Raw genomic sequence first — 24,288 nt, forward strand, 5'->3', positions numbered from 1 at the left:
CAGAGTCCTCAGGCCACCTCCCATGGGCCTTTCCTGAAAAGGCTGCTGGGAGCTCAGCTGAAACCAGGGCTGCCCAGAGGCCGTGGGCACCTCCAGTGCCTGGCCACCAGGCTCTGCCATGTACCTGGCCCTGCACCAGGGTCTGGGACCCTGAGGAGGAGGTGCAGACACAGCCCCTGCACCCAGACAGCACCCTCTGCTTTGTAAGACCGGGCCCAGGATAGCGAAGAGGGCTTCTGACCCAGCAGGAGGTCTGGGAGGGCTTTCTGGAGGAGGTGAACCAAAGAACCAACGAGCCAGGAAGGGATGTGCTGAGCAGGAGGGGCAGCGTGTGCAAAGGCTCGGGGGTGACTTGCAGCCGCTCTGTCCACTTCCCTGGGTCACCCTGCCATGTCCCAGCCCTGGGCACCCCTGAGTCTGCCCAGCCGCCGAGGGCTCACTAGGCCGCAGCGTTGCCAGCCACAGGCAGCGCTCACAGGCCCTCACGGCGGGGGGTGGGGAGGGTGCCCCCTCGTGAGCACGCTGCAGGGGAGGTGGTTCCAAGAAAACTACAGAGCACTGCAGTTTGCATTAAATTCTGTCATCCCAACGTCAGGGGAAGAGCAGTTGGCCAGGCATTGAACCCATGTGACCTTACCCCACTCCTTGATTGCCATGCATGTCAGCTTCCCCAGCTGTAAAATGGGTGTGGTGCACACCTCCCCCCTGGATAGTCTGAGACTAGACGAGCAGGTTTATACACGCGCCTGGGGCAGGCGGGCCCTCGGAAGGCTCTGGAGGTGCCGGTTGACTGTTCATGCCCACCTGCCCCTCGGGGGAGATCCAGCCAGGGTGGGCTCCCCAGAGGAACAGAGAAGAGGCTCTTCTGGGACCGGCAGGAAAAGTGGGGACCACTGAACACAGGCACAGGCTGGGGCACAGGAGGGGCGTGGAGGCAGGAGAGACAACACCGAGGTCCTGAAGGGACTGTCTCTGGCTCCTCCTGGGGAAGGCACGTGGCACCAGGCCTTCTGTGGGGACCTGTTTCCGGGTCCGGCGGGACATCCTGTGGGCTTCACACAGTGGTCCCAACGAGCCCCCTGGAGGCCTAACTGGGAGCGGCTGGGCCTGGCGCTAAGGACGGCAGGTTGAACAGGGAGGGCGAGTCCCACGGAACAGCAGGCAGGGCAGCAGGGTGCTGCCCTCTCAGGAGTGAGACGGAGCGGGGACGGCAGGCTGTGCCAGGGGCCGGGGCCTGAGCGAGAGGAGGGGCGGCCTGGAAAGAGTTGGGAAAGCATGTCCCCGGCCGAGGGAGCAGCAAGGACCAAGGCCCTGAGGTGGGAAGGAAGGGGCTCAGGGTGATGGAGGGGACCGGCACGGGGAGGGGCAGAGCAATGGAGAGTCCCGGGGGACAGAGACTTGGGATGGGCACGTGTGGGGGAATTTTGACCAGAGGTGGCACATGGTGTGACTGGGTTTCCTGGCATGCCATCGGGCTGCTGGGGGGAGACTGGAATGCTGGAGAACGGGGCGGGGGGGGGTGCGGGAGCCCCAGGCACCGCTGCTCAGTGATACCCGAGAAGCCGACTCAGCCCCTGTAGTGCGCCCCGCACCTGTGAGCGGCGACCGATCCCTGCCCCGGGGGCCGCCTGGGCTGGTGCAGCCGGGGTGTCGGGGGGGCCCCCCCTGACACCAGGCCCTGGATGTGGAGGAGTTAACCCAGAGCAGGAGGGAGTTCGTACGTTCCGGGCAGAGGGGACATGGGGACAAAGGCACCAAGATGAGAAGCTGCCTGCAGCATGTGAGCAATGACAAGCAGTTTGGGGTTTGCTGGAGCATGACTGCCGGGTGGGGCCCGCGCGCCACGAGCCGAGAAGACAGGCTGTCCTGTGGGGGCGCGCCGCTGGGACACCAGGGCCCGGAGACTCGCAGCGTCTGGGAGCCGGCAGGCCCCACGGCTCCTTCAGCCAGCACGCCCTCCGTCGGCCCCCCGCCCAGCCCGCCTCGTCCCCACAAAGACTTCAGCCCCCCACGGACAGGCGCCGCTGCCGGCCCACCGGGTGCACCCGACCCACTAACCTGGTCAACACCTCAGAGCGGGGAAGGATTTCCTTCCGGCACCCCAGGGCTCCCGGAGCTCACACGCCCTTCCTCCCCATGCCCAGCGTGGCACCCGGTGCCACAGACATCAAGGGGAACAGAGAGGGCAAACCCCGGGCCCCAGGAGGCCCCGAGGGATGGAGGAAGGGCATCAGGAGGCAGTCCGCAGTCTGATGGGGACAGAGGAGGAAAGAGAGGGAACCTTCAGTGAGCAGGAACCAAGGAAGGCTTCCCAGAAGAGGTGGCATTTGAACAGAGCCTCGCAAGAAAAAAGAGGGTCTGAGGACTTAGAGATGGGGAGCTAGGACATTCCAGAAGAGGGAACAGCATGGACAACTGCCTGGATGGTGGGTGTGAGTGTGGCCGCGTTTGGGGGATCAGACAGGAACGGAGAGGGCGGTGGTCCTTTCCCCCGCAGGGAGAGGAGGAAGGGGGCCTGGTGTGCGGGGGGGGGGGGGGGGGCGCTCAGGTGTGGCTGGAAGCCCCTTCCTCCCCTCCCTCCCCTGGGCTAGTCAGAGGCAGCCACAGGTGGCCACAGCCATCTCCACCTGCATGACGGGGAGGGGGGTGCGGGTGATGAGGTGAGCTGGGAGAAGTGCCCGGCGCTCCCGGTGTCCGCTTCTCCGCCTCCATCCCTTCGGCCCCTCGGCCCCTCAGAGCAGGCCAGGCTGGTCTCCCCACCAGCTCCCTGAGCACGCAGACGTCCTGCCCCTCCCAGCTGCCTGCCCCCCCCAGGGTCAGGTGGCAGTTGTGCCCCCCCGAGGACACCCCCCTGGCCACGAGGGGAGCCGGGATCACCAAGGCCCCAGGGCTCAGGGCAGGTCAGCTTTGGCAGCCTGGGCCAACCCTCTGTCCATCTGTCTGCCCAGCAGTCACCAGGCCCTTCAGCCAGCAAGGATGGGAAAGTGGCTTTGCTTTTGGCCCAGCGAGGGGTGACACTGTGACAGGGCCACGGCTCTGCCATGCCAGCCCCCACTGGGGCAGTCAGTGGCCCTGATGGCAGCCAGCAGCGGGCCAGGAGAGCCCAGTGGGAGGCAGGTAATTCCCTCCTCCGCTGTCTCTCTGGTTAAACACTTGGGCAGGCCTGTGGCGGGGGGGGGGGGGGGGGGGCCGGGGGGGCAGGGGGCGGGGGCCCTCCCTCCCCACTGCCGTCCTGTCCTTTGGCACAGATGCCCCCGGAGGGGGTGGCCGCCCCAGGAGAGGGCAGAAGATCTGGGTCTCATCTCCTCCTCACCACAGGCTTGCTGTGTGATCTTGGGAGAGTTGCTTAGCCTCTCTGGACTCCCGTTTTCTCATCTCCAGGATAGGGGCACTCCCCAGCCTCAGGCTGGGAATGAGCCTTTGTGTCAGAACAAGAGTGGGCTGTCAGCAAAAAAAATGCCCTGTGTGTGACCAGAAGCAGTGTCTGGGTCAAGCCACAGCTATGCCCCCTACTTGCTGGGCCTCCAGGCAAGCCCTGCCCCTTCCCTGGGCCTCAGTTTCCCCCCAGGCCCCAGCCTCCTGCTGCTCTTCTGAAAACTCACCTGCCAGGAGCCCCCCCTGTGGAGGGGCCCTTGTGGAGTGAGGACTGGCTGAGGGCCGGGAGGGGGACTCCCACAGGATGGGCTGTGGTCCAGGCACCCAGGGCAGACTGGCAGTTTCTGGATGCTCCCAAGGGCACCGGCCCGTCCTGCCCCTGCTCTGTTCACTCGGCAGCATTGGGGTCATCGGCCAAGGGTGGACACCGGGGCTGGAATTTCAAAGTCCCGTCCACCCAGAGACCCAGCCAGTGCCCTGCCCACCACCCATCCTCCACAGCGTGCTGGGGCCCCAGCTCAGGAGACCAGGGTCAAGGGCAGCCCATCTTACAGAGGGGGACACGGGGGCTCCCGGAAGTGGCGACCAGTGTGCAGGGCACAGCCCAGGGCTGAGAGCTTCCCCGATTCCCCCTCGACCTGTCAAGTCTTTGGGGGGGGGGGTGCAAAATTTGATCCTTAGTAAATTTTTTTTCTGATTTCTCATCACTATAGGAAATATGACAAATCTAGGAAAGTATAGAAGAAAATTTTCAAATTACCCAGAACCCCACCACCCACCCATGACAACACTAACACTTCTTTCCCTACCTTACTCTTCGTGGCTGTCGATATACAGATCTTTTTAAATGGGATTATACTGCTTTCTCAATAACCGTGCCTCTAAGCGGTTTTTGGAAGTCTGATTTCCGGGGCTGCATCCTCTCATCAGATCTCCGCTCTGGCTCTGGGGCCGGGGAGGCCACCAGAGGGTCCCTGGAGAGACTGCGGGGGACAGTGGGGGAGAGCGCTCCCAAGCGCACTTGGCTGGGGCTCTGATGAATGTCCTGGTGCCCCCCGCAGGGTGGCACCGAAGAAGGGCAGGGCAGACCTGGGCCCCCTCCCACATCCATCCAGCCGATCCCGCTCCCCGCCCCCCAAGCCCGGCCCAGACAGGCCACAGACAGAGTTCGGTGAGAAGGGGCCCCAGGGAGGGTGAAGGGGGCCCTGCCCTGGACCCCTAACTTCTGCTAGGTCCCTCTGCCCCTCCCTCCCCTGTCTAGACGTGTGAGCCCGTCACAGCCGCCCAGCACAGGTGGGGCCTGGCGTCAACTGTCCCTCCACGCTCCTTGCCTTCTGGGATCTCCAGCCAATGGGTCCTGCCAGATGGGAGCCCAGAGCTGTGGGGACCCTGCCCCCATGACTCTTCTCTGAGGCTGAGACCTCGAGGCAGGCCTGCCAGTGGTGGGACACAGTACCACCGCTGGGCTCAGGCACCCAGAGCTGGCAGGTGCACCAGCTTGCCCCGCCCCCAGTTCCCGCACCTGCACCCTGACACCTTGCTGACCAGAAGGAGCTCTGCTGCCTGGTGGGGGCGGGTTGTACACCCCCATCTCCTGGTCTGTGCCCACGGCGGCCCTGCCCCCGCCCCCAACCCCACGCTGAGCAGCTCTGTCCTCTTCACCCACAGGCTGCGCAGTCCCTGGGTGCCCTCGTGCCTCGGGCAGCCCCGCATCCTGCAGGGCCGGCTGGCCAGGTCCTCGCCCTCGCTCTGGGACAGGTAACACACCTGTTGTCTCCCCGGTTCCTTGGTGTCTCTGCGTCTGTCCCCAGACATCCCTCCCTTGTCTGCGTCACCTCGCCCGAGACCGATGGGGAAGGGCCCCCAGCACGGCCTCACCACACCTTCCTGCACCATCCTTCTCAGAGCCAAGGCCCTCAACGCCCCACCCACTGCCCGCACCCCCCGGCCCTAGCTGAGGGCTCTGTCCTGGGGCTCAAGCCTCCCCTGAGTGTCCAGGGAGGGCTCCTGGTAGAAGGCGGGGCGGGAGGCGGGGGGTCTGCCCCGGGACGAGGCCTGCCCTCCTAAGCTCATCGTTCTTCTCTGGGAGGCGGGAACACACGTCCAGGGGCTTCCCATGGGCCAGGAAGGAACTGGAAAACACCTCCTCACCCCCACACACCCCGTCAGGTTAGGTGCACGTCCTGATTTGATTCACCAAGACCCAGGGCAAAGCAAGGTGACTTCACCAGGCTACAGTCTGAGTAGGGTTTCCTGAGCACCCAGCCTGGGAGCGTGGCCCTTACCGAGGGCCTGGCACTGGCTGGTCTGGTCACAAAGGACTCCCACACCCTCCCTGTGCTTCTGTTGAGGGGCTGTTTCCAGATGCCAGAGCCTCCTAAGTCGACTCCTTGCTCAGGGAGAAGCAGAGGCCCCGGGCCCCGGGCGATCTCCCCAGAGTCCCACGTCCACACGGCCCTGGCCTCTAGCATCATCTCCCGGTGGTTCTGATGAGCCGGGGCAGGGCACGGACCACACGACGGCCCTAGCGCCCCGTGTGTGGGTGCCCACACCCCAGCTTTACAGACATGGAGACCGAGGCGGAGGTCAGGCAGGGCTCAGGTTGATGCCCGGGGAGGGGCCAGCCCTGGCAGCGATGGGGGCACCCCCCAGGTGACCGCAGGCCCCTGGATGCCCAGCCCGGGACCTTCCTGGACCAGGCCAAGGAGGGGACGTGTCCAAAGCTTCTGAGTAGCTGATCACCAGGAGGGGCAAGGGGCAAGGAGGGGTCACCACGGCCACTCGGAGTCTGACTGGGGACTGAGGGTAACTGTGCCCTTCTCAGGGGTGGGGACCGCAGAGGGCAGGGATGGGGCAGCATTGAATGCACAGAGTGTCAGGTGCCCGTGGGCCGTGGGTGGCTGGACGTGGGGGAGTGGGCCAGAGAGAGGCCGGGGCTGGGGATGGAAGCATGTGGGGCCGGGGAGGTCCTCCATGTGTGGTGTGTTTCGACGTTTGGCTGGGTCACATCAGGACTGGGCGGTCTGCATGATGGCAGGGTCTGTGCTGTGGCTGCAGGTGGGTGGCCATGGTTGGGAGGGAAGGTCACTGGCTCTGGGTGGCAGGGGGTGGCCACTCAAGTGGTCACACGGGTAGATGGACGATGCTCTCATCTTTTCCCGAGGGTGCAGACCCCACCCGTACCTTGTGACAGAGGGCTGTGGGTGGACCTGCAGCCCCCACAGGACAATTGACTTCAGGGGCTGCTGCCCCACCCCCTCCCCCGACACTGTGCCTGCAGGGGGGCCCTGGCTGACATGCGAGAGTCCCTAAGAAGCTGAGAAGCTCACCACCCCGCTGGGGAGAAGAGCTGGGGCCAAGGACCCTCTGGGATCTGTAGCTGCAGGGTGGGGCAGTCCGGCATGCTGCCTGGAGGAGGCAGCCAGACCTGTGTGGGCAGCGGTGGGCACTGTGCTGCAGGGCTCTCCTGGATTAAGGCTCTGCTTCCTCCTTGGAGTCTGACCCCCCGTGGGGACCTGCCCCACCCTTCTCTGAGGTTCTCGAAACGTAGGCAACTTTTTATTTTTATTTGTTTTTAAAAAAATGATGTAGATGTGGGCAGGAATCCAGGAATATTTAATTTAGATCTGTTGGGTGTGTGCCCGTGGTAACATGAGTGGCTTACACACTGGGCCGGAGATGGAAGGAGACTGCCTGCTCCCTAGAACCCTGACTCCAGTTTGGGTCTCGGAGGTCCTGAGAACATGGGCTCTTGCTCAAGGTCCCACAACACCTCTGGGCAGAGTCAGGGTTCCCAAGCTCTGCCTCCCGCAGTTTTCAGCGGGACACCTGGGGACTCCCCTCCCACTCCCCTGCAACAGTCTCCAGCAGGTGCTGTCTCTACTCCTCTTCCCCGGGTCCCCAGCAAACGCACCGAAAATGACCATCCAAAGGGGTGTTGGCTCTAGATTGTCCCCTGGGGGTGTGCACTTGTTCCAGCAAACAGTGGGCCCGCTTGCCCCCCTCCCCCCACCTCGGACCCGGGGAACCTCTCTGGGCAGAATTTTTCCCAGAACCTGGGCTTTGTGTCCCCCGGGCAAGATGGGGGCAGTCCACTCTTTCCAGGGGGAAGCTGAGGCCTGATCGTGGGCAGCCTGGGGGCCCGTGGCGGCGGGGACCAGCAGCAAGTTTGTGTGACAGCAGCGGCCCTGGCCACCCGGTGATGCCAGGCTAGAGTTCACCTGTGGGCTGCACCACCCTGCGTGGGTTTCGTTGTTACTGGAGCCCAGGGGCGTCCCGAACGGAGCTGGAATCCTAGCTCTGCTCGTGCCTGACACCCAGCAGGCACAACTGGTGCCCCGCACCCACCAGGCAGCCCCTGGCCTGCAGGAAGTCCGCGCTCTTGGCCGCACTCTTAGAGAGGAGGCCCTTCGAGCTCAGCCTGGAAAGGGGGCCGTGCATAGGTCAGTGCGTGTTTGGGAGTATCTACACGCTTCACTCCGGTGCGGGGTGGCTGTCCACAGGAGGGTGTGGCCCTTGCCCGGGTGGAGTTCACGGTCACCATACTGGGGGCGGTCACCATACTTGCTCCTCCTGCCTTTGGCCTGATTGTAGAAATGAGGGCGTGCGGACAGTGGGCCATTATCCGGTGTCTCTGTTTCCTGGGGCTGGGGGCTCAGCGTCCTGGAGTGCTAGAGGAGCCCACGGTCAGTGGAGAAAATGGAGCCTCAAGAGCTGGGGCTGGGGCTCTGGAAAGCTTCCTGGAGGAAGGGGGGCCGCGGGCAGGCCAGGGCTGTTCAGAGTTTCCGAAGCTGTGCACAGCTCGCTGGCCACTGTGGCGGAGGCTGCCTGGGCATGGGGCACACATCCTCTCCCCGGCCCGAAGGTCACCCAGCCAATCCGGGGAGGAGAGGAGCTTCCGCAGCCGGGCGCAGTGCAGGAGCCAAAGCGGGGAGGGGGGGGGGCCTGCAAACTGTGCCATCCGGAGGGCGGCCCCGAGTCGGAGACCCGGGGGCGGGGGGGGGGGGGGACTGACGAGCGCTCCTCAAACCAGGGTCCTTTAAGCCGCCCCAAACACTCGCCAGGTTCGGGGGCCAGCGTCCCTCCTCCGGGGGGACTGCGGAGGGATTTACTGAGGGCGGGGCGCCGCTTCAGGCTGAAGGACCGACTCTCTGACCCCCCCCCGCCCTCCCCCCAGGGGCTGGGAGCCGCCCGGGGAGGGGTGTCCGGTGCGCGCGCGCGTGCGCTCTCGCGTGTGTCCGTGCGGCCGGGCGCACACGCTGCGCACCCACGGCGCGGCGGCTGGCCCGCTCGGGCTCCGTTTCCCGCGCTCAGCGCCGCGGCCCGGCCCGCTGCCGCGTGTCGTTGCAGCGCGCTGCAGGAGCAGAAGGGCGAGCTGCGCAAGCGGCTGTCCTACACCACGCACAAGCTCGAGAAGCTCGAGACCGAGTTCGACTCCACGCGCCACTACCTGGAGATCGAGCTGCGGCGCGCACAGGAGGAGCTCGAGAAGGTCACGGAGAAGCTGCGCAGGTACGGGGGTGGGGGGTGGTGGGGGTGGGGGGGTGGGGGGGGTGGGGGGGCGGGGCCCGGGGTTGGCCGTCAGTGGAACCCTGCCTGCCCCCCTCCCCTGGGGGGCTGTGGACCCCGTTCACCGACGCCAAGTCCAGGGCTCAGGGAGGGCAAGCTCCTTGTGCCAAGAGCGGCTGGGTCGGGATTTGACTCTGGCTGTAGGTCCTGGCAGGACAGGCTCTTCCCAGGCACCTCTCCATCCTCTGTTCATTCCTCCCATATATTCTTGCCGGGACAGCGGCATGACACACGTGCAGCCATCTCCAGACCCCTCCTGGCCCACCGGGGCCCCAACCACTGTTCCCTGGGTCCCTGATAGGAAAAGCGATGTCTAGCCCCGGAGACGAACCGGTGTTTAGGGACCGTTCCCTTGAGCAGCGTGGCAGCAAGCGAAGTGTGGGGCAAGGTGTGCTGGACCCTGAGTAGTTACTCCCTTAAAAACCAAACTTTTCTAAAAACTTGGTTTTGCACATTGAAGACATTTTCCTATGTCTTACACACTTTCCAGCCTTTAGGAAGATGCAAAGAGAACACACAGTCTGCCCCTGGCTCGGTTTGTTTTAAACTGAGGGCGCATAGGCTACTGCTCTCCCGGCCGGGATCTGCCAGGAGGGCCGTTTGTCCCCTCCCCCCCCCAGCAACCCCTCCCCCATCTAGTTGCGTTGGAACCAAGCTTAGGCCACGCAGTCAGACCTCGGTCAAGGTCTCGCCTCTGCCACTTACTGCTTGAAGCACCTCCAGCCTCAGTTTCCCCACTGCTAAGACTGGGCGGGGGCACACAGTGACACCGCACCCAGGTTGTCGAGAGGACGCACGCTGTCCCAAATCCTCTTCCACCAGCACACCACATGTAGTGGGAACACGGCTCCTGATTCCCACCCAACATCTGTTCCTGCCTTCCCCCTTCTTCCTGGGGGAGCCCGGGTTTAGCCAGCATGTGTCTCCAGCACTCAGTCTGGGGCCCACCGCGCGGCCAGTCCTAAGTCTGCCCTGCTAACCTCGAGACTGAGTGAGTAAATGTGAGTGAAACTGGCTCTGAGCAAGGACCGGACAGAGTTGCTTGGGAGTAGAGGCCTTCCCTTTCCATCTCCATGGGGTCCTCGACCCGGACCCAGGAAAGGCTCCTCCGCACTCACTTTGCTGAGTGCGGAGGAGCAGGCAGACCAGGGTGGGACCCGTGGGCGGGCTCAGGCGGCCTGTGTTCAGCCCTGCCCTGCCCGCCGGGTGGCTGTAGGGGTCCTGGGAGGGTCGGGCCGGGCACCGCAGCCACCCCATTGTTCCAGGATTCAGAGCAACTACATGGCGCTGCAGAGGATCAACCAGGAGCTGGAGGACAAACTGTACCGCATGGTGAGGGCCACCACCCCGCTGCTGCCTGGGGGATGGTGCTGGAGGCCTCCTGGTCCCGTATGGCGGGTGTGTCCGGGTGGGGCTGGGCGGGATCTGGCACCTTCCCTCTCCGAGAGGAGTTCCCTCTCCTTCTAGTAGGTTCCGGGCTTGTTTTGTTTCTGAAAATCACAAATGGGCCTTCAACACCTGCTGTCTTAGAGTCTTTCGGAGCAGAGACAGCTCGGCTTGGGACCCTGGACAAGGGCCCTTGCCTTTCTGAGCTCAGGCGGAGGCTGAAAGAGGACAGGCTCAAGGCAGGAGGAGGTGGGGTGCAGGGAGAGGGGCCAGACTTTGTGCTGAGTGCAGACTCAGGAGGTAGGCATTACTGTCCCCGTGGTGTGGATGAGCAAGAGGCTCAGGGAGCCAGTGACTTGCCCAAGGCGGTCTGGCTCGTCCGTGCTGGAACACAGGTGGATTTGAACCTGCTGGTCTGTGCTCCTGACCCCACCTTCCTTGGCCTTGCAAACACCTCATCGTTACCGACTGTAAGAGGGCACCCGGGAGGCCTGTAGAGCAACTGGGCTTGAGGCCCAGGCCTTGGCTGACCCCTGATCGGCTCCTTCCCATACCCCCCGTCCCTCGCCCCAGGGCCAGCACTATGAGGAAGAGAAGCGAGCGCTGAGCCACGAGATTGTTGCCCTCAACAGCCACCTGCTAGAGGCCAAGGTGACCATCGACAAGCTGTCGGAGGACAATGTGAGTGTTGGACCACCGTGACCCTGGGGGCCCAGGCCCCGTGGCCTCCAGGCTTCAGGGGCTGGTACAGGCCAGGTGGAAGGACAGGGCTACCTCGCCAGAGATACACTGCCAAGGGTATTCAGGAAGACCCTCTGCTGGAAGGAAACAGGGCTTGAGATAGCAACCCCTGGGCCATATTATCCCATTCAAGGCGGTGCTTCCTGACCCCAGGTTTGGGGCATGCTTGCTCCTGCCCCAGCCAGCCCCTGTGGGCATCAGAGCCATGTGGATGCTCTGGTTTCAAGGGCCCCATGAGACGGGCCCAGCCCCACTCAAGGACCCCTGACAGCTGACCACACATTCACTAAGGAGTGTCTGCTTCTTGCCAGGCCCACTGAGGCTGTGAGATTATGGTGTGGACGGGCAAAACCCCTCCCCGCCCACGTGGAGTTTACACCTGAGCGGGGAAGACAGCAAACAAGATAGATACGCAACCCGCACAGCATGTTAGAAGTGCTGAGTGCTGCAGGGGAAACAACACGGCAAACGGTGCCGGGGAGTCACTCGGGTGCTTCCGGAAGAGACTGCTAGATCAAGACCTGAAAGTGGCCAGAGAGGTGGCCACAGGCACCTGGGGAAGAGCCTTCCTTCTGATGAAAAGAACCGGAGTGGCAGAGGAGGACCTGCAAGAACAGCAGAGGGGCCTCCTGGGGGCGGGGGGGGGGGGGTAGGGCAAGGGCTGAGGTCAGAAACAGAGCAAGAGACCACGCGGTGCAGGATCCTCTAGGAATCTGGGTTTTATTCTGAATGAAGTAGGGAGCTACGGAAGGTTCCTGGAGAGAGGAGTAACATGACTGGAGCTACGCTTTTCTGGGCTCACCGAGAACAGACAGGACAAGGGCTCAGGTTTGGGTTCGAAGATGGAACCCACGGCATTAACGGGGATTTTGGACATGGGGTGTGGGAGAAGAGAAGGGTCCAACCCAACTGCAGGGTTCAGAGCCCAAAGGAAAGAAGCGACCTGCCGTCTCCTGGGCCGGGGGGTGTGTGCCTGGGGAGGAGCAGGGGTGGGGCTGGACCCAGCACCGGACAGCTGCAGGGCATGCCCCGACGGCAGGGTCTGGAGTTGAGGGCGGAGATCAGCGTGCAGGTGCAGTGAGGAGGCAGAGGAGTGCGGGCAGAGGAGGGGGAGGCCCCGCACAGGGCCCGGGGCCGCGCTGGAGGTCTGCGAGGGATGTGGTGGCGGCTCTGAGCTGGCCAGCCAGTGCTCACAGCCCCTTGAGGCCAGGGGCAGCGGGTCTGGGACCTCACGGGTGGTCCATTCTCAGCTTTCGGCCAACTGTGCCCTTCCCAGGGCGCTCGAGACATTGAGGAGGCTGGGGACCCAGTGTCTCTCCACTTGGCAGGCCAAGCTGGGGGCACGAGCTTTCAGCACAGATGGTGGAGGTCGGGGAGCCTCCAGGAACGGGGGGGGGGGGCAGGGGGCAGCAGTGCCCATGCCTTCCATAGCCCGTCTCCATTGCAGAACACCTGGTCCTGGTTGAGCTGAGACTGGGGGGAGCAGGCGGGTCTCGGGGCCCATTGGTGGACCCCAGATTCCTCACTGTCAGAGCCTTCACGGCAGAGGACCCCCAGCTGGAGGGCAGGAGTGAAAGGCCCAACCACAGGCACATGCAACAGAGATTTTCCAAAGATGAAAGCAAATCCTCTCAAGTCCTACTGTTTGCATCTGTTTTCGGCTCAGGAGGCTGAGCCCGTCCCTGCCTGGACCTTGGGTCACACAGGCCCTCTGCCCCTCCCCGCCCTGCCCCTCACCCAGCCCTGCAACCACCCCCATAAGCAGGCCACACTTTAGGAAGGGGGGGTGTGCGGAGCAAGTCTGAGACACGGGGAGGCAGGGGCCGCGGGCATGTTCCTTATCACTGGCTGGTGCCGGTACTCTCAGCTTTGGGAGGGGGGGACAGGAAGACCAGGCATGGTCTCCACACCTGGGGCCTCCGGGACTTCAGGGGCCACTGGAGGCCCTTCTTCCACCACCGCCCCCACCTTGTGGGAGGTTCCCGTCTGGGGCGGCAGCAGAAGTGCCTGGCAGGGCCCTCTCTGCCCCAGCGGCTCCAGGTTAGAACCGAGGCCCCCGGTGTGCAGGCGAGCGCCTGAGGCCCAGACAGGGTCCTGCCCAGCCAGCTGCCCCCACACCTGGTCTCCGCGTTGGCCCCTGGGCGCCGGGCAGCAGGGACCTTGGCGAGGGGCGAGCCTGCACCAAACGCCTTCTCTTGTCTTGTAGGAGCTCTATAGGAAGGACTGCAATCTAGCGGCCCAGCTGCTGCAGTGCAGCCAGACCTACGGCAGGGTCCATAAGGTGTCCGAGGTAACGTCAGCCCCGCCCCAGGGAGGCCAGCCCTCACCCCAGGACTACTCGGGGCTCCTTTTCTACAGGTCCCACCCCAAGGCCACTTCTCCCCTTTGAGGGGAAGGCGCTGGGTGAGCCTGGAGCCCCCGTCCCTCCTCACTCCTGCAAGTATCCTGGGTTTTCTGAACATGGTGGAGGGCCACCCCCCACACACACACCTCCTCGTCCAGCTGGGACACCCTGCCCATTCCCCTTGGTTTCCTCTGGGGGCTGCTCCTTGTCCCTGCTCCAAGCCCCCAGTCCACTGAGCACTGATGGGGCAGAGTGAGCCCAACATGGGGGTGACTCAGCCAAGGCCCCAGGGCCCCCCACCCCTGCCAGGCTGCCCCAGCTCCACGCACTGCCCTCACCCAGACCTTGGCCTTCCGTGTCCCCTCTCCCCTGGGCCTGGGCCATGCCTAAGACACTCACAAAATAGATCAAACAGTAGTGGGACGGCCCCATGAGGCACCAGGGGCTGGTGCAGAAGCCGCTGGGCGCCTGGCCCTGAGTCTGTGTTGCATCTGAGTCTGTCTTGTTCAGGAGCATCCAGGCCTCATGACCCAGCAGGGGTGCCCCCGACAGACCTTGGGGCTGGGAGAGCAAGTAAGCCTCTTGGTGGGAGGAAATGAGGGGGGGCTGCAGCCCCGAGAAGGGCCCAAGGCAGTCCCTGGTTCCACTCTCTGGGCTCTTCGGGCCCAGTTGTTGTGGGCTGGGGAGACAGAGGTGACCGAGGGTCCTCAGGCGAGTCTCAGGAGCTGGTGACATAGAGTCCTGGGTGCTGGCTCTCGCCGGTGCAGTTTGAGAAGCCCTGGGCAGGTCCCTCTTCTTCCGTGTGTGCATCTGTTGGTCACGGTCAGGGCGGCAGGTGCTGGGCTGACTGCTACCCCTGTCCCTGCCCTCCCGTCCCCCCCCAACCCGACCAGCTGCCCTCCGACTTCCAGGAGCGCGTGAGCCTGCACATGGAGAAGCACGGCTGCAGCCTGCCCTCCCCGCTCTGCCGTCCGGCCTATGCCGACAGTGTCCCCACCTGCGTCATTGCCAAGGTGCTGGAGAAGCCTGACCCCACCACCCTGTCCTCCCGCCTGTCTGATGCCTCAGCCCGCGACCTGGCCTTCCGGGATGGGATGGAGAAGCAGGGCCCACGCCCCCCCTACAAGGGGGACATCTACTGCAGCGACACGGCCCTCTACTGCCCCGAGGAGCGGCGGCGCACCCGGCGGCCCAGCGTGGACGCGCCCGTGACCGACGTGGGCTTCCTGCGGGCCCACAACTCCACCGACAGCGCAGCCGAGGAGGAGGAGGAGGCCGAGGCGGCCGCCTTCCCCGCAGGCTTCCAGCATGAGGCCTTCCCAGGCTACGCGGGCTCGCTGCCCACGTCCAGCTCCTACTCCAGCTTCAGCGCCACGTCGGAGGAGAAGGAGCACGCCCAGGCCAGCACGCTCACTGCCTCGCAGCAGGCCATCTACCTGAACAGCCGCGACGAGCTCTTCGACCGCAAGCCGCCCGCCGCTGCCTACGAGGGCAGCCCGCGCTTCGCCAAAGCCACGGCCAGCGTGGCAGCGCCGCTCGAGGCCGAGGTGGCCCCGGGGTTTGCGCGGACCATGTCTCCGTACCCCACTGAGCCCTTCCGCTTCCCGGCTTCCCCGGGCCCCCAGCAGGCCCTGATGCCCCCAAACCTGTGGAGCCTGCGGGCCAAGCCGGGGGCGGCCCGGCTCCCTGGGGAGGACGTGCGGGGCCAGTGGCGGCCCCTGAGCGTGGAGGACATTGGCGCCTACTCCTACCCAGCCACCACCGCCGGCCGCGCCTCACCCTGCAGCTTCTCGGAACGCTACTATGGCAGTGGGGGCAGCCCGGGCAAGAAGGCCGAGGGCCGCGCCAGCCCCCTCTATGCCACCTACAAGGCCGACAGCTTCTCGGAGGGTGACGACCTCTCCCAGGGCCACCTGGCAGAGCCCCGCTTCCTCCGGGCCGGCGGCGACCTGAGCCTGAGCCCCGGCCGCGCAGCCGACCCACTGCCCGGCTACGCGCCCAGCCAGGGGGACGCGGAGAGGCTCGGGGTGCAGTTGTGCGGGGCGGGCGGCAGCCCTGAGCCCGAGCACAGCCCCCACAGTTCCAGGGACTCCCTGGAGCCCAGCTCCATGGAGGCCTCCCCGGAGATGCACCCCGCTGCCCGCCTCAGCCCCCAGCCAGCCTTCCCGCGGACTGGTGGCTCGGGGCTCAGCCGCAAGGACAGCCTCACGAAAGCCCAGCTCTACGGAACCTTGCTCAACTGAGCACCTGCCTGCAGGCCGCAGCCACCCACCCCACCTGGGCCCCGAGGGCACAGCGCGCCTCTCCCCGAGTCACCCGTCCCCCCCAGCCCCCCCCCACCAACCAGGACCCTCTCTTCCACCCAACCCAGTCGGGCCTGAGAGGAGGCCCCCTCCCCCCCCCACAGCATCTTGCCCATCCCAGCCCCGCCGCGGTGGAACGTTTTTCACACCCCAACATCCTTCCCCACCTGAGATGAGCATTTCCCCCCTTTTATAAAGTGAAACTATTTTTATAGAGAAAAAGGGTCTTTCTTAACGCACTTGGCCTCCAGCTCCCTGGATGGCAGCCTTGGCGTTTTCAACACAAAGCTCCTTTATTTTTCGGGGGAGGACAAGTGGAGCCTGCCCCTGGGAGGGGAAGGACGGTGTCTTGTGGAGACACCCCCAGTGGGCCGGTGACCAGGGAACCCGAAACTCTGTCCACGAAGAGGGGAACTGGAATGGGTGGAGGGATGTGAAATGTTTTTAAACTGTTTTCGCCGTGTGACCGATACACCACCCCAGCTCTCCTGTGGTCCGCTGTCCCGAGTGGGGCCGGTGCTCGTCCCCCAGTGTCCCGCTCCCCGGCACCACCTCGCTCTACCTCAGACGTAATGAGGCCCTCCAACTCCCGGTTTCTGTGGCTTGCTCTCCTGTTGTCTGCGATGCATGCCTTGTCTCAGTTAGTACTGTACTTCTGTTCATTAATAAAAGACATCGGTGGAAAGAACTTGGCTCCGGGTTGTTTCTTCTCCCCACGGCCTTTTGACCACGAGGACGTGTGGCCCTGGCTGCCGCCCCCTCCCGTCCCCCCCCACCCCAGCATCTTGTGCAGCAGCCAAGCACTTCCGCTGTTTCAACCCACTAGGCATTCTTGCCCTTTCTAGAATGTGCCTTCCGCTCCCCTTCCTGTTTCTGGAAGGGGAAACGCTTTCTCGGCTCTCAGACTTGGCTTCTGCCTGGAGATTCCTGAGGCTCTCCTTCAGAGCAGCTCTCATTTCTCTGAAATGTCTTTGGCCCCATTGTGAAGGGTGTTCTCACGGGGAAGGGAGGTAGTGGGGGGTCTTTCCCCCCCCAACACACACACATGGAGATGCTGTTGGCGCTGTCCCTGGCCGCCTCTTGGTGTGGGGATGCCCGTCCGTCTGTCCGTCCGTAGGGAGCTGTTCCTCCGATGGTAATCTGCCCTTCTGCTCTCCGGCCCCTTCAGATCGTCCCTCTGGTTGTCTGCAGTTTCCCTGAGGCGTGTCTGGTTGTGCATTTATCCTTCCTGGGAATTCAAAGGGAGTCTTGTATCTGTGGATTGGTGTATTTCATCAGTTCTGGAAAATTCTCAACTTTTTTTAGTTTTGTTTCCTCTCTTCCTGGGACTGCCTTAGACCCCTGGCAGCCCCTCTCACCACACCCTCTGGGCCTGCTGCCCTCCCTCCTGCATGTCCTGAGCTCAGCCCACGTGACTCGCCTTCCATTTCATGAGTTCTCTCTGCTTTGTCCACGTGGCCACCAAACACAGCCACTGGGTTTGTAGTTTTCCATTTGTCCATTCCTGGGTGTTCTGTTTGTCTCGCAAACCTACGCTGCCACTTCAACAGTGTCCTGTTTCCTGGAGATCTTTTCTAGCTTGCCTTTTATCTCCCTGAACACATGGGCACAGCCGGTTCAGATAGGGTCTGGCATTCCTTCTTGTGTTTCTCTTGGTTCCTGCTCTTGCTGCCTCCTTTCTTCAGGAGCCTGCTTATCTCAGACACACGAGCGTCACTGTCCTTGAAAATCTACTTGTGGGGCTCTGCAAGGCCTAGGGTGGAGGCCACTCCTCACGGGGCTTTATGTCTGCTCCCTCCAAGGTCCTAAGCCCTTCCTGCTGGAAACTAGCCGGTTCTGGGCGCAGGCCTTCAAGTGGCCTGGCTCACTCAGCTCCCTGTAGACCCAGGGTGGGTCTGCCTCTTGCCAGGGGACCCCAAGGAGGGTGGGCATCAGCAGGGGCTCCCAGCATCCCAGCACTTGACCTGCCTCTGCAGGAGAGCCCAGCGCTGGCCCAATCCCCCTCCCCAGGAAATGTGCCCCAGGAAGCATTATCCTCAAGCAGAGGGAACTGGGAGAGGCTTGGGAGTCAGCTCCCCTCTGGGGGCCATGTCCTCGCGGGCCAGACAGGAAGTGACCCTGAATGAGCTGGGGAGCAACTGGTAGGGTGCAGGGAGAAACACGTGGCCCCTGGCACCCAGCAGACACTCAGAGGTGTTCCCAGAGGGAACCCGAATCTCGTGAGCCCCACACATCAGCTGTGTGAATGGGGGTGGGGGGGTGCCTCTTCCTGGCCTCGTCCTGCCTGGCTCTAGCTCCTTGGGGTCAATGGAATCAGAAGTGCCGGGCCCTGGGTAGCAGGGTTGGGGACCCTGAGGGCCCTCTCAGATTCGGGACTTTAGCCCCCACATCATCACCTCAGAGCCTGCGGCGCCCCTAGGACAGCCTCCAGACCTCACAGAGCTGCCCTGCCATGGCCTCCAAAACCAGCCACAGTCAGGGCTCCGAGGGGGTCTTGTTCCCAGAGGGCCCTGCTCAGACTTTGGCTACAGAGCCAGGTAGCCTACAAAGATGGGATGGCCTGGCCACACAGAGTGGGGGGGGATGTCTAGAGTTCCATCACATGACTTGAATAGCAGGGTCAGGCTGACACCACCTTGAGTGGGGGCTGGCAGGGGATGCTATGGAAAGCAGTCCCAAACCACTTCTTGTGGGGCTGAGCTGGAAAACCTTGGTTTTCTCCCAAATTCCCCTGGCTCAAAACAAGCTCCGCAGGACCTTGGGACTCACGAGTGTAGGTGGCTCTGGTCAGTGACTCTCTCAGAACCCCCTGGGTGGGGACTTGGTGCTTCCCACCTCTTCCTGATAACGGGGCCGGCTGGCACCAGCCCTGTGCTGGCCACGGAATCCTTATTCTGCCCACAACAAGTTCAGAGGCTGAGGGGAGGCAGATGGTGTGACTTTAGGCTCAAGACTTCAAAAGCACAGGGCCATCCAGTGAGGCCAAGGTCCCTACTGCTCCAGGGGGAAGAAAGCAAGCCTCCAGGAGGAGGCTCATGCTGGGTGTTGAAGGATGAATAAGAGTTCATTGGGCATTTCAGGCAAAGGGAACAGCCTGTGGAAAGGCACAGATGTGTGATAGCTGGGGAGTTCCAGAAACGGCTCTGTGCTTCCATGTGCCTGCCTGAGGGTTCAGCCTGGGGGCCCACAGTTTCCCTCTGGATCTGTCCTGGGTGTTCTGCTAGATGGGAACTTCCGGGCTATGGTGAGGCCTTGCCCTCTACTTTCTTAGCCCCATCTACCCAGGCAGCCTGCCAGGCCGCAGCGTGGGGTTCCCTCCTCCAGCCCCTGCCCTACCCCCATCTGTGCATCCACCACCCTCCTACCAACCCATGCACACTTCTCCACGCCCACTGGCTCTGCCACTCCCTGGCCACGTGACCTTGGGCCGGTTTCCCCTTCTGTAGCCTAGGGACATTGATGAGATGCCCAGGGGTCCCCATGCCAGTTGGCTGTCCCAGTGCACGGGGAGCCACAGGTGAGGCTGGAGGAAGCTTCCGAGAGGGGAAGAGCACACTTCAGAGTCAGACGGTCTTCCAAGCAGCAGTCTCCTCAACTGGACCGCAGGGTGTGGCCACCTAGCGGGGGGCTTCGAGCGTCAGTTCCGCCTGGCAGCACACACAGCCACACACTGACACCTCGACATGAAACCGCTCTTCTCCCATGAAGGCTTCAGATCTGTCTCCCGGAGTCACAGGTGAGGGTAAAGGTAAGCACTCAGCCCCGGGAAGGTGGGTGGAAGGCACAGCCCACACTTCTTTTCATTCCAGCTCCACATTTTCTAAATTTAGCTCCCTTGTTTTAAAATTGCAAATGATGAACTCCCCAACACCTTGCAGAAGATCAGAGTGAGCCTTTAAGAAGTCTCTTTGGAAGATAGCATTAGGAAAAAGAGAGCGATAAAGGCACAGAGTATGCCTGCCATTCTTCCCAATAAAAGAACCTACAAAAGTGGGAGGGGGCTGGCAGCCAGCTGGCACCTGCAGGGCCCGGAGTTGAGGAATCAAGTCCACAGAGGACAGCACCAAGAAGCAGCCAGAGTGGGGAGCCCTGGATGTGCCCCTGCCCCGGGAGGATCAGAGCTTTGGTTGGCTCAAGGTGACCTGCATGGAAAAGAAACAGACTTCGGACAGAGACTTGGATGGTGTTTGCCCCGAGTGAAGCTGAGAGGGTAGCAACCCGCAAGCGCTTTCCTCTGCATCTTCTCCCCTGCTTGTTCCCACAGGCCCAGTCTATATAGACGAGGAAGCAGGCTCAGAGAAGCGAAGCACCTGCCAACATCCCAAGCAAGTGAGTGATGGGCTTGGGGCCTGAGCCGGCCTCCTGGCTCCAAACTCCACAGGGCTGCAGGCAGCCGGGGTGTGTGCTCAGCAGAGCAGAGGGGGTGGGCGGCTGCTGGACAGGGAGGTCATCCTCTGGCCACACCCAGCACTCACACCAAAGCCTGACTGAATATAGTCAACAGTGCTCATATTAAAAAAGTGGTAATAGGGGCACCTGGGGGGCATAGTCGGTTAAGTGTCCAACTCTTGGTTTCAGCTCAAGTCGGAATCTCAGGGTCATGGGATCAAGCCCCGCGTCAGGCTCCACACTCACCACAGAGTCTGCTTCAGAGTCTCTCCCTCTCCCTCTGCCCCCCCCTTTGTGCTCTCTAATAAATAAATCTTTTTAAAAAAAAAAAAGTGGTGATAATAACAGGTCACAGTGGGGAAAGCAATCAGAAAACCATGTGCTGAAATTCTCACTCAGAAGATGCTCCACACAAGAAAGACAGAAAGCCACCCGGTTCAGGCTGCGCTAGACAGCAGGACATCGGGACTCTAGGATCTGGGGCTGGACGGCGAAAGTGGGGATGGGACAGGCAGATGAGAGGTGCCCTGGGAAAGCCAGGACCCCTGCACCGAGAGCAAGGGCGGCCCTTCCTCCTGGCCTGTGTCCGGATTCATTCACACATCACTACTCATTCACTTGACAAGCGTGTGCCGAGGGCCTGTTCAGGCTGGATCTAGGGAGACACACCCTTATGAAAACACTTGTCATGGGCCCCACCACTCTCTCCTCCAGCTACGTAGTGAGAGCTATGCCTGGCCAAGGACCCCTGGTCCGGAGTGGGAGTGCACCAGAAGCTAGTCAATCAGAGTCCTTCCTTGAGACTTGTCAGCCCTTGGAACAGAGGAAGGAGGCAGCCCCTCTCTGGGAGCTTCTGCCATGAGAGTGAACCAGGCTCAAGCCGAGGCCCAAAGGGCGAGAGAGGGTCTCATCCATCCTTGGCCTGCCACGATGAGGCCTGAGAATGGGGCCAAAATGCACCATCTGGTCTAAACTGGCTCAGCTCCTGCGTCAACTGGTGGTGGGACTATTACTAATACTCCCAGCTGCTGTTTCCTGAGCGCCTACTGTATACAGGTCCTGCCAAGAGCTGTACAGACCCAACCTCATTAATCCTCACAAGCTGGGTATTACCGATTCTCATTTCATAGAAAGGGAAACCGAGGCACGGGGTGGCTCAGCACTTGCCTGCAGCCACACAATGAAAGGTGACAGCAGGGTTTAAGTTTGTCTATCTGATGCCAGAGCCTGTGTCCTGCCGATGGGCCACATGTGCAGTTATTCATCAACCACCTACTGTGGGCCAGGGGCCAGGCATACAGCAGGGACCAGGCACCTGGAATCCTGGGAAGCTCACACTCCATGCACACACCTGTGTGTCAGGGAGGGGGGACAACCTCAGGCAAAGCTAAGCACTTTAGGTAAAAAGACCGAGAATGACAGGAGCATGTTAGGCACAGAGATCAGGGGAGGCTCCCTGAAGGTCCGCTGTCTGCACATCCCATGAGACAGGCAGGGAGCCAGGGGGCACTGGGGGAAATCACGACCCAGTGGAGGGGATGGCGGGAGCAAAGGCCCTGAGGAACCGTGCCATGGGAGTAAGGTGGGGGAGTGAGGGAGGGGGAGCCATTAGCCTATCAGGGATACGGGTGATATGGGAAGGCTCCACTTCACAGAGAAAGTGACCTGAGGGTGCCTGGGTGGCTCAGATGGTTAAGCGTCTGCCTTCGGCTCAGGTCATGATCCCAGGGTCCTGGGATCGAGTCCTGCGTCGGGCTCCCTGCTCCTTGGAAGCCTGCTTCTCCCTCTGCATCTCTCTCTCTCTCTCTCTGTCTGTCTTTCATGAATAAATAAATAAAATCTTTAAAAAAAAAAGAAAGTGACCTGAGAGCAGGCTCCTAAGATCACTGAGCTTCCCACACAGAGCAGGGGAACTCATTTAGAGGGTGGGGGGTGAGAAAGAGTGTGGGCGAGAGGCTCAGCAGGGCAGCCCCGTGAGCAGTGAGGGAGGAGTGCCCATCACCTGCACCATGTTCCGAATCTGCTCCTTGGCCACTCTGCCGGGGGTGGTGCCTCATGGGGGTCTCCACCTCCATAGGGGACCAGGCCCTCAGAGCATGGGATGTGATTCTCTTTCTTTTCACCAAATCTGCCATTCTTGAGCCTAAAAAGAAAAAGTGCTCCCAGTCTGAGCTCCGCCAACACCCAGCCTGGCAGCAGACAGAGCCACTGGGACCCTGAGTCCTGCGTGAGCCTGGGGGTTCACATCTCTCACCAGCCTGAAGAGCACGTGCTCCCCCACCCCACCCACGTGCTCATCTCCAGCCTCCCCACCCCAGTTCAGGCACAGCAGGGGCTGTATCCACTCAACACCCACTGCCTGCCAGGCTCTGCACTGATGGTGGGGCGGGGTGTGGGGGCAGGGATGAAGGCTAGAAAAGGAGGAGGCCCTTAGGACAGGCCCCACCACAGGGCCTTTGCACCGCCCTTCCCTCTGCCCAGAACGCCTGACTCGTGAACCCCTGAACAAGTCAGATATACTGAAATAAACGTATTCACGCACCCACCCTCTGCAACCTCCAGATGCCGTTCCCAAGGGATGGAACGCCTGGCGTGCCGACACCTCCCACAGACTCAACCTCCCTGGAGCCACACAGCAAGCCTGTAGGCTGAGGGTCCTGACACCGCCTCAGAGATGGGGAGAGTGAGGCTCAGAGGAGAGATGACTCACAGGGTCTCAGCTATGCTGACCGCAGAGCGGGCCTAAAATCCAGGTTCTGGAAAGGCAAGGCTGGGCACCCCGTGGCTTCTACTCCCACGGCTCCCCTGCCCATGGGCCCCCTCCTCGGGTCCTCTGCACTTCCTCGCTGACTCCTCTGCTGGGGATGCCCTCCTCACCAGCTCACGGTCTGCCTCTACCAGGAAGCCTTCCAAGGTCACAGGGACACCCCTGCCCTGAGCCGTGGTACCTGCAGTTCCTCACCTACAGTGGATCCTTGGGCTCTTGGGGTGGCCCCTCAATTATGGTCCTGGTGAGATTTAGTGCTAGAGCTCACCTACCTGCCCAGACCCTGGGGTGGGGTGGGGGCTGGGTCTTCCTGCCAGCCTAACCCCTCAGGGCTCCTCAAGAGCCTTCTGCACATCGCTTCTTCACTGGGACAGTGCACACACCCTATAGGCAGTGGGACTTCCTGGGCCATGCTTGGTGGGGAAAGGGAGGCAGCCTGGGCCCCACGACACTGGTGGGGACTGCCATGCTCCCACATGGAGCTCCTGAGGGCAGCTCTCAGACCCAGAGCCCCCACAGGCCCCTCACGGCCCCGGGAGTCGGGTCCATCGGCAGGATCAGCAGAGGGGGGCTGCCCCATCTCAAGCTCCCACTGGTCTGTCTTGGAGCCCCAGAAGGCCTGGGAGGGGGCAGGTGCAAGGAAGCTGTCAACACATATGTGTCGCTAAAATAACCTAAGAAATAGCAAAACACTCATGTTTATTGAGCACCACCAACAACCTGCCAGGCACTTCCGCTAATGCGGTCCTCACCACCCTGAGGCAAACAGATCTCTGTCCCCATTTTACAGATGTGGAAACTGAGGCTCAGAGTGTGGTGGAGGCAGCCTCCACCCAGCTTTGATCAGAGGCAACCTCAGTGCTTCCTCACACCCACCCACCCCAAGGAGGAATGGGAGCCCAGGGCCGGCCGGCATCTGGAGGCTCTGAACGAGGAGGCTCAGTGCCAGATCTTAATGTCACCCTCCCAGGAGCAGGTGGCGAGGACAGAGGGCAGCACGGGGTGGAAGGCGGTGCCCACACAAGCCTGGGCATGCCCTGGCAGCGTGCGCGCCCGGCTGGCGGTGCGGAAGCTGTACAGCAGGACCCGGCCGTCGGCACTGCCCGTCACCAGCAGGTCACCGTCCGGGGAGCACTCGCAGCCCACCGAGTAGCCCTCCACCTGCAGGGGGCAACACAGAAGGTGAGCAGGCCACACAACAACGGCTCCTCCAGGCAGCCCGTGAGGGGGGCTATTACACCCATTCTACAGAGGAGCAGCCTGAGGCTCAGGGCTAGCCACCCAGCATCTCCAAAGCCAAGGCCTGAGCTCCCTCCATAAGGCTGGGGTCCTAGGATGGATCCCGTTTCACGAAGCCAGTTTAGTGGAATGCAGCTGGAACGGCTTTCGCATAACTGACCATGTCTGGCCTCACC

At 62.4% G+C, this 24,288-nt stretch overlaps 2 protein-coding genes across 13 annotated transcripts in view; one reads left to right on the forward strand and one right to left on the reverse strand.

Annotated features, from left to right (window-relative positions):
* The window catches only part of BEGAIN (brain enriched guanylate kinase associated), a 35,153-nt gene extending 19,496 nt beyond the window's left edge, over positions 1-15,657 (forward strand). The window contains exons 1-7 of one of the 5 annotated variants that reach the window (XM_088024994.1): positions 5,051-5,133; positions 8,725-8,886; positions 10,209-10,275; positions 10,903-11,010; positions 13,277-13,360; positions 13,925-13,987; positions 14,308-15,657. In XM_088024994.1, coding sequence (XP_087881120.1) covers positions 10,225-10,275; positions 10,903-11,010; positions 13,277-13,360; positions 13,925-13,987; positions 14,308-15,657 — 1,656 coding nt within the window. In that variant the 5' untranslated portion in view covers positions 5,051-5,133; positions 8,725-8,886; positions 10,209-10,224. Of the gene's footprint in view, positions 1-5,043; positions 5,134-8,724; positions 8,887-10,208; positions 10,276-10,902; positions 11,011-13,276; positions 13,361-13,924; positions 13,988-14,307 lie in introns of those variants that run through there. The other 4 variants (XM_088024993.1, XM_088024995.1, XM_088024996.1 and 1 more) reach the window with 4 other exon arrangements.
* A 7,877-nt stretch (positions 15,658-23,534) lies between these two features.
* Positions 23,535-24,288, reverse strand: part of WDR25 (WD repeat domain 25) — a 140,314-nt gene continuing 139,560 nt past the window's right edge. For all 8 annotated transcript variants that reach the window (XM_088024454.1, XM_088024452.1, XM_088024449.1 and 5 more), the window contains one exon: positions 23,535-24,034. In XM_088024454.1, coding sequence (XP_087880580.1) covers positions 23,813-24,034 — 222 coding nt within the window. In that variant the 3' untranslated portion in view covers positions 23,535-23,812. The remainder of the gene's footprint in view (positions 24,035-24,288) is intronic.

The sequence above is a fragment of the Eumetopias jubatus genome, unplaced genomic scaffold (genome assembly GCF_037043125.1).
Source record: "Eumetopias jubatus isolate StellerSeaLion01/CBP00866 unplaced genomic scaffold, mEumJub1_p1.0 scaffold_7, whole genome shotgun sequence".
In the NCBI taxonomy this organism is placed as follows: Eukaryota; Metazoa; Chordata; class Mammalia; order Carnivora; family Otariidae; genus Eumetopias; species Eumetopias jubatus.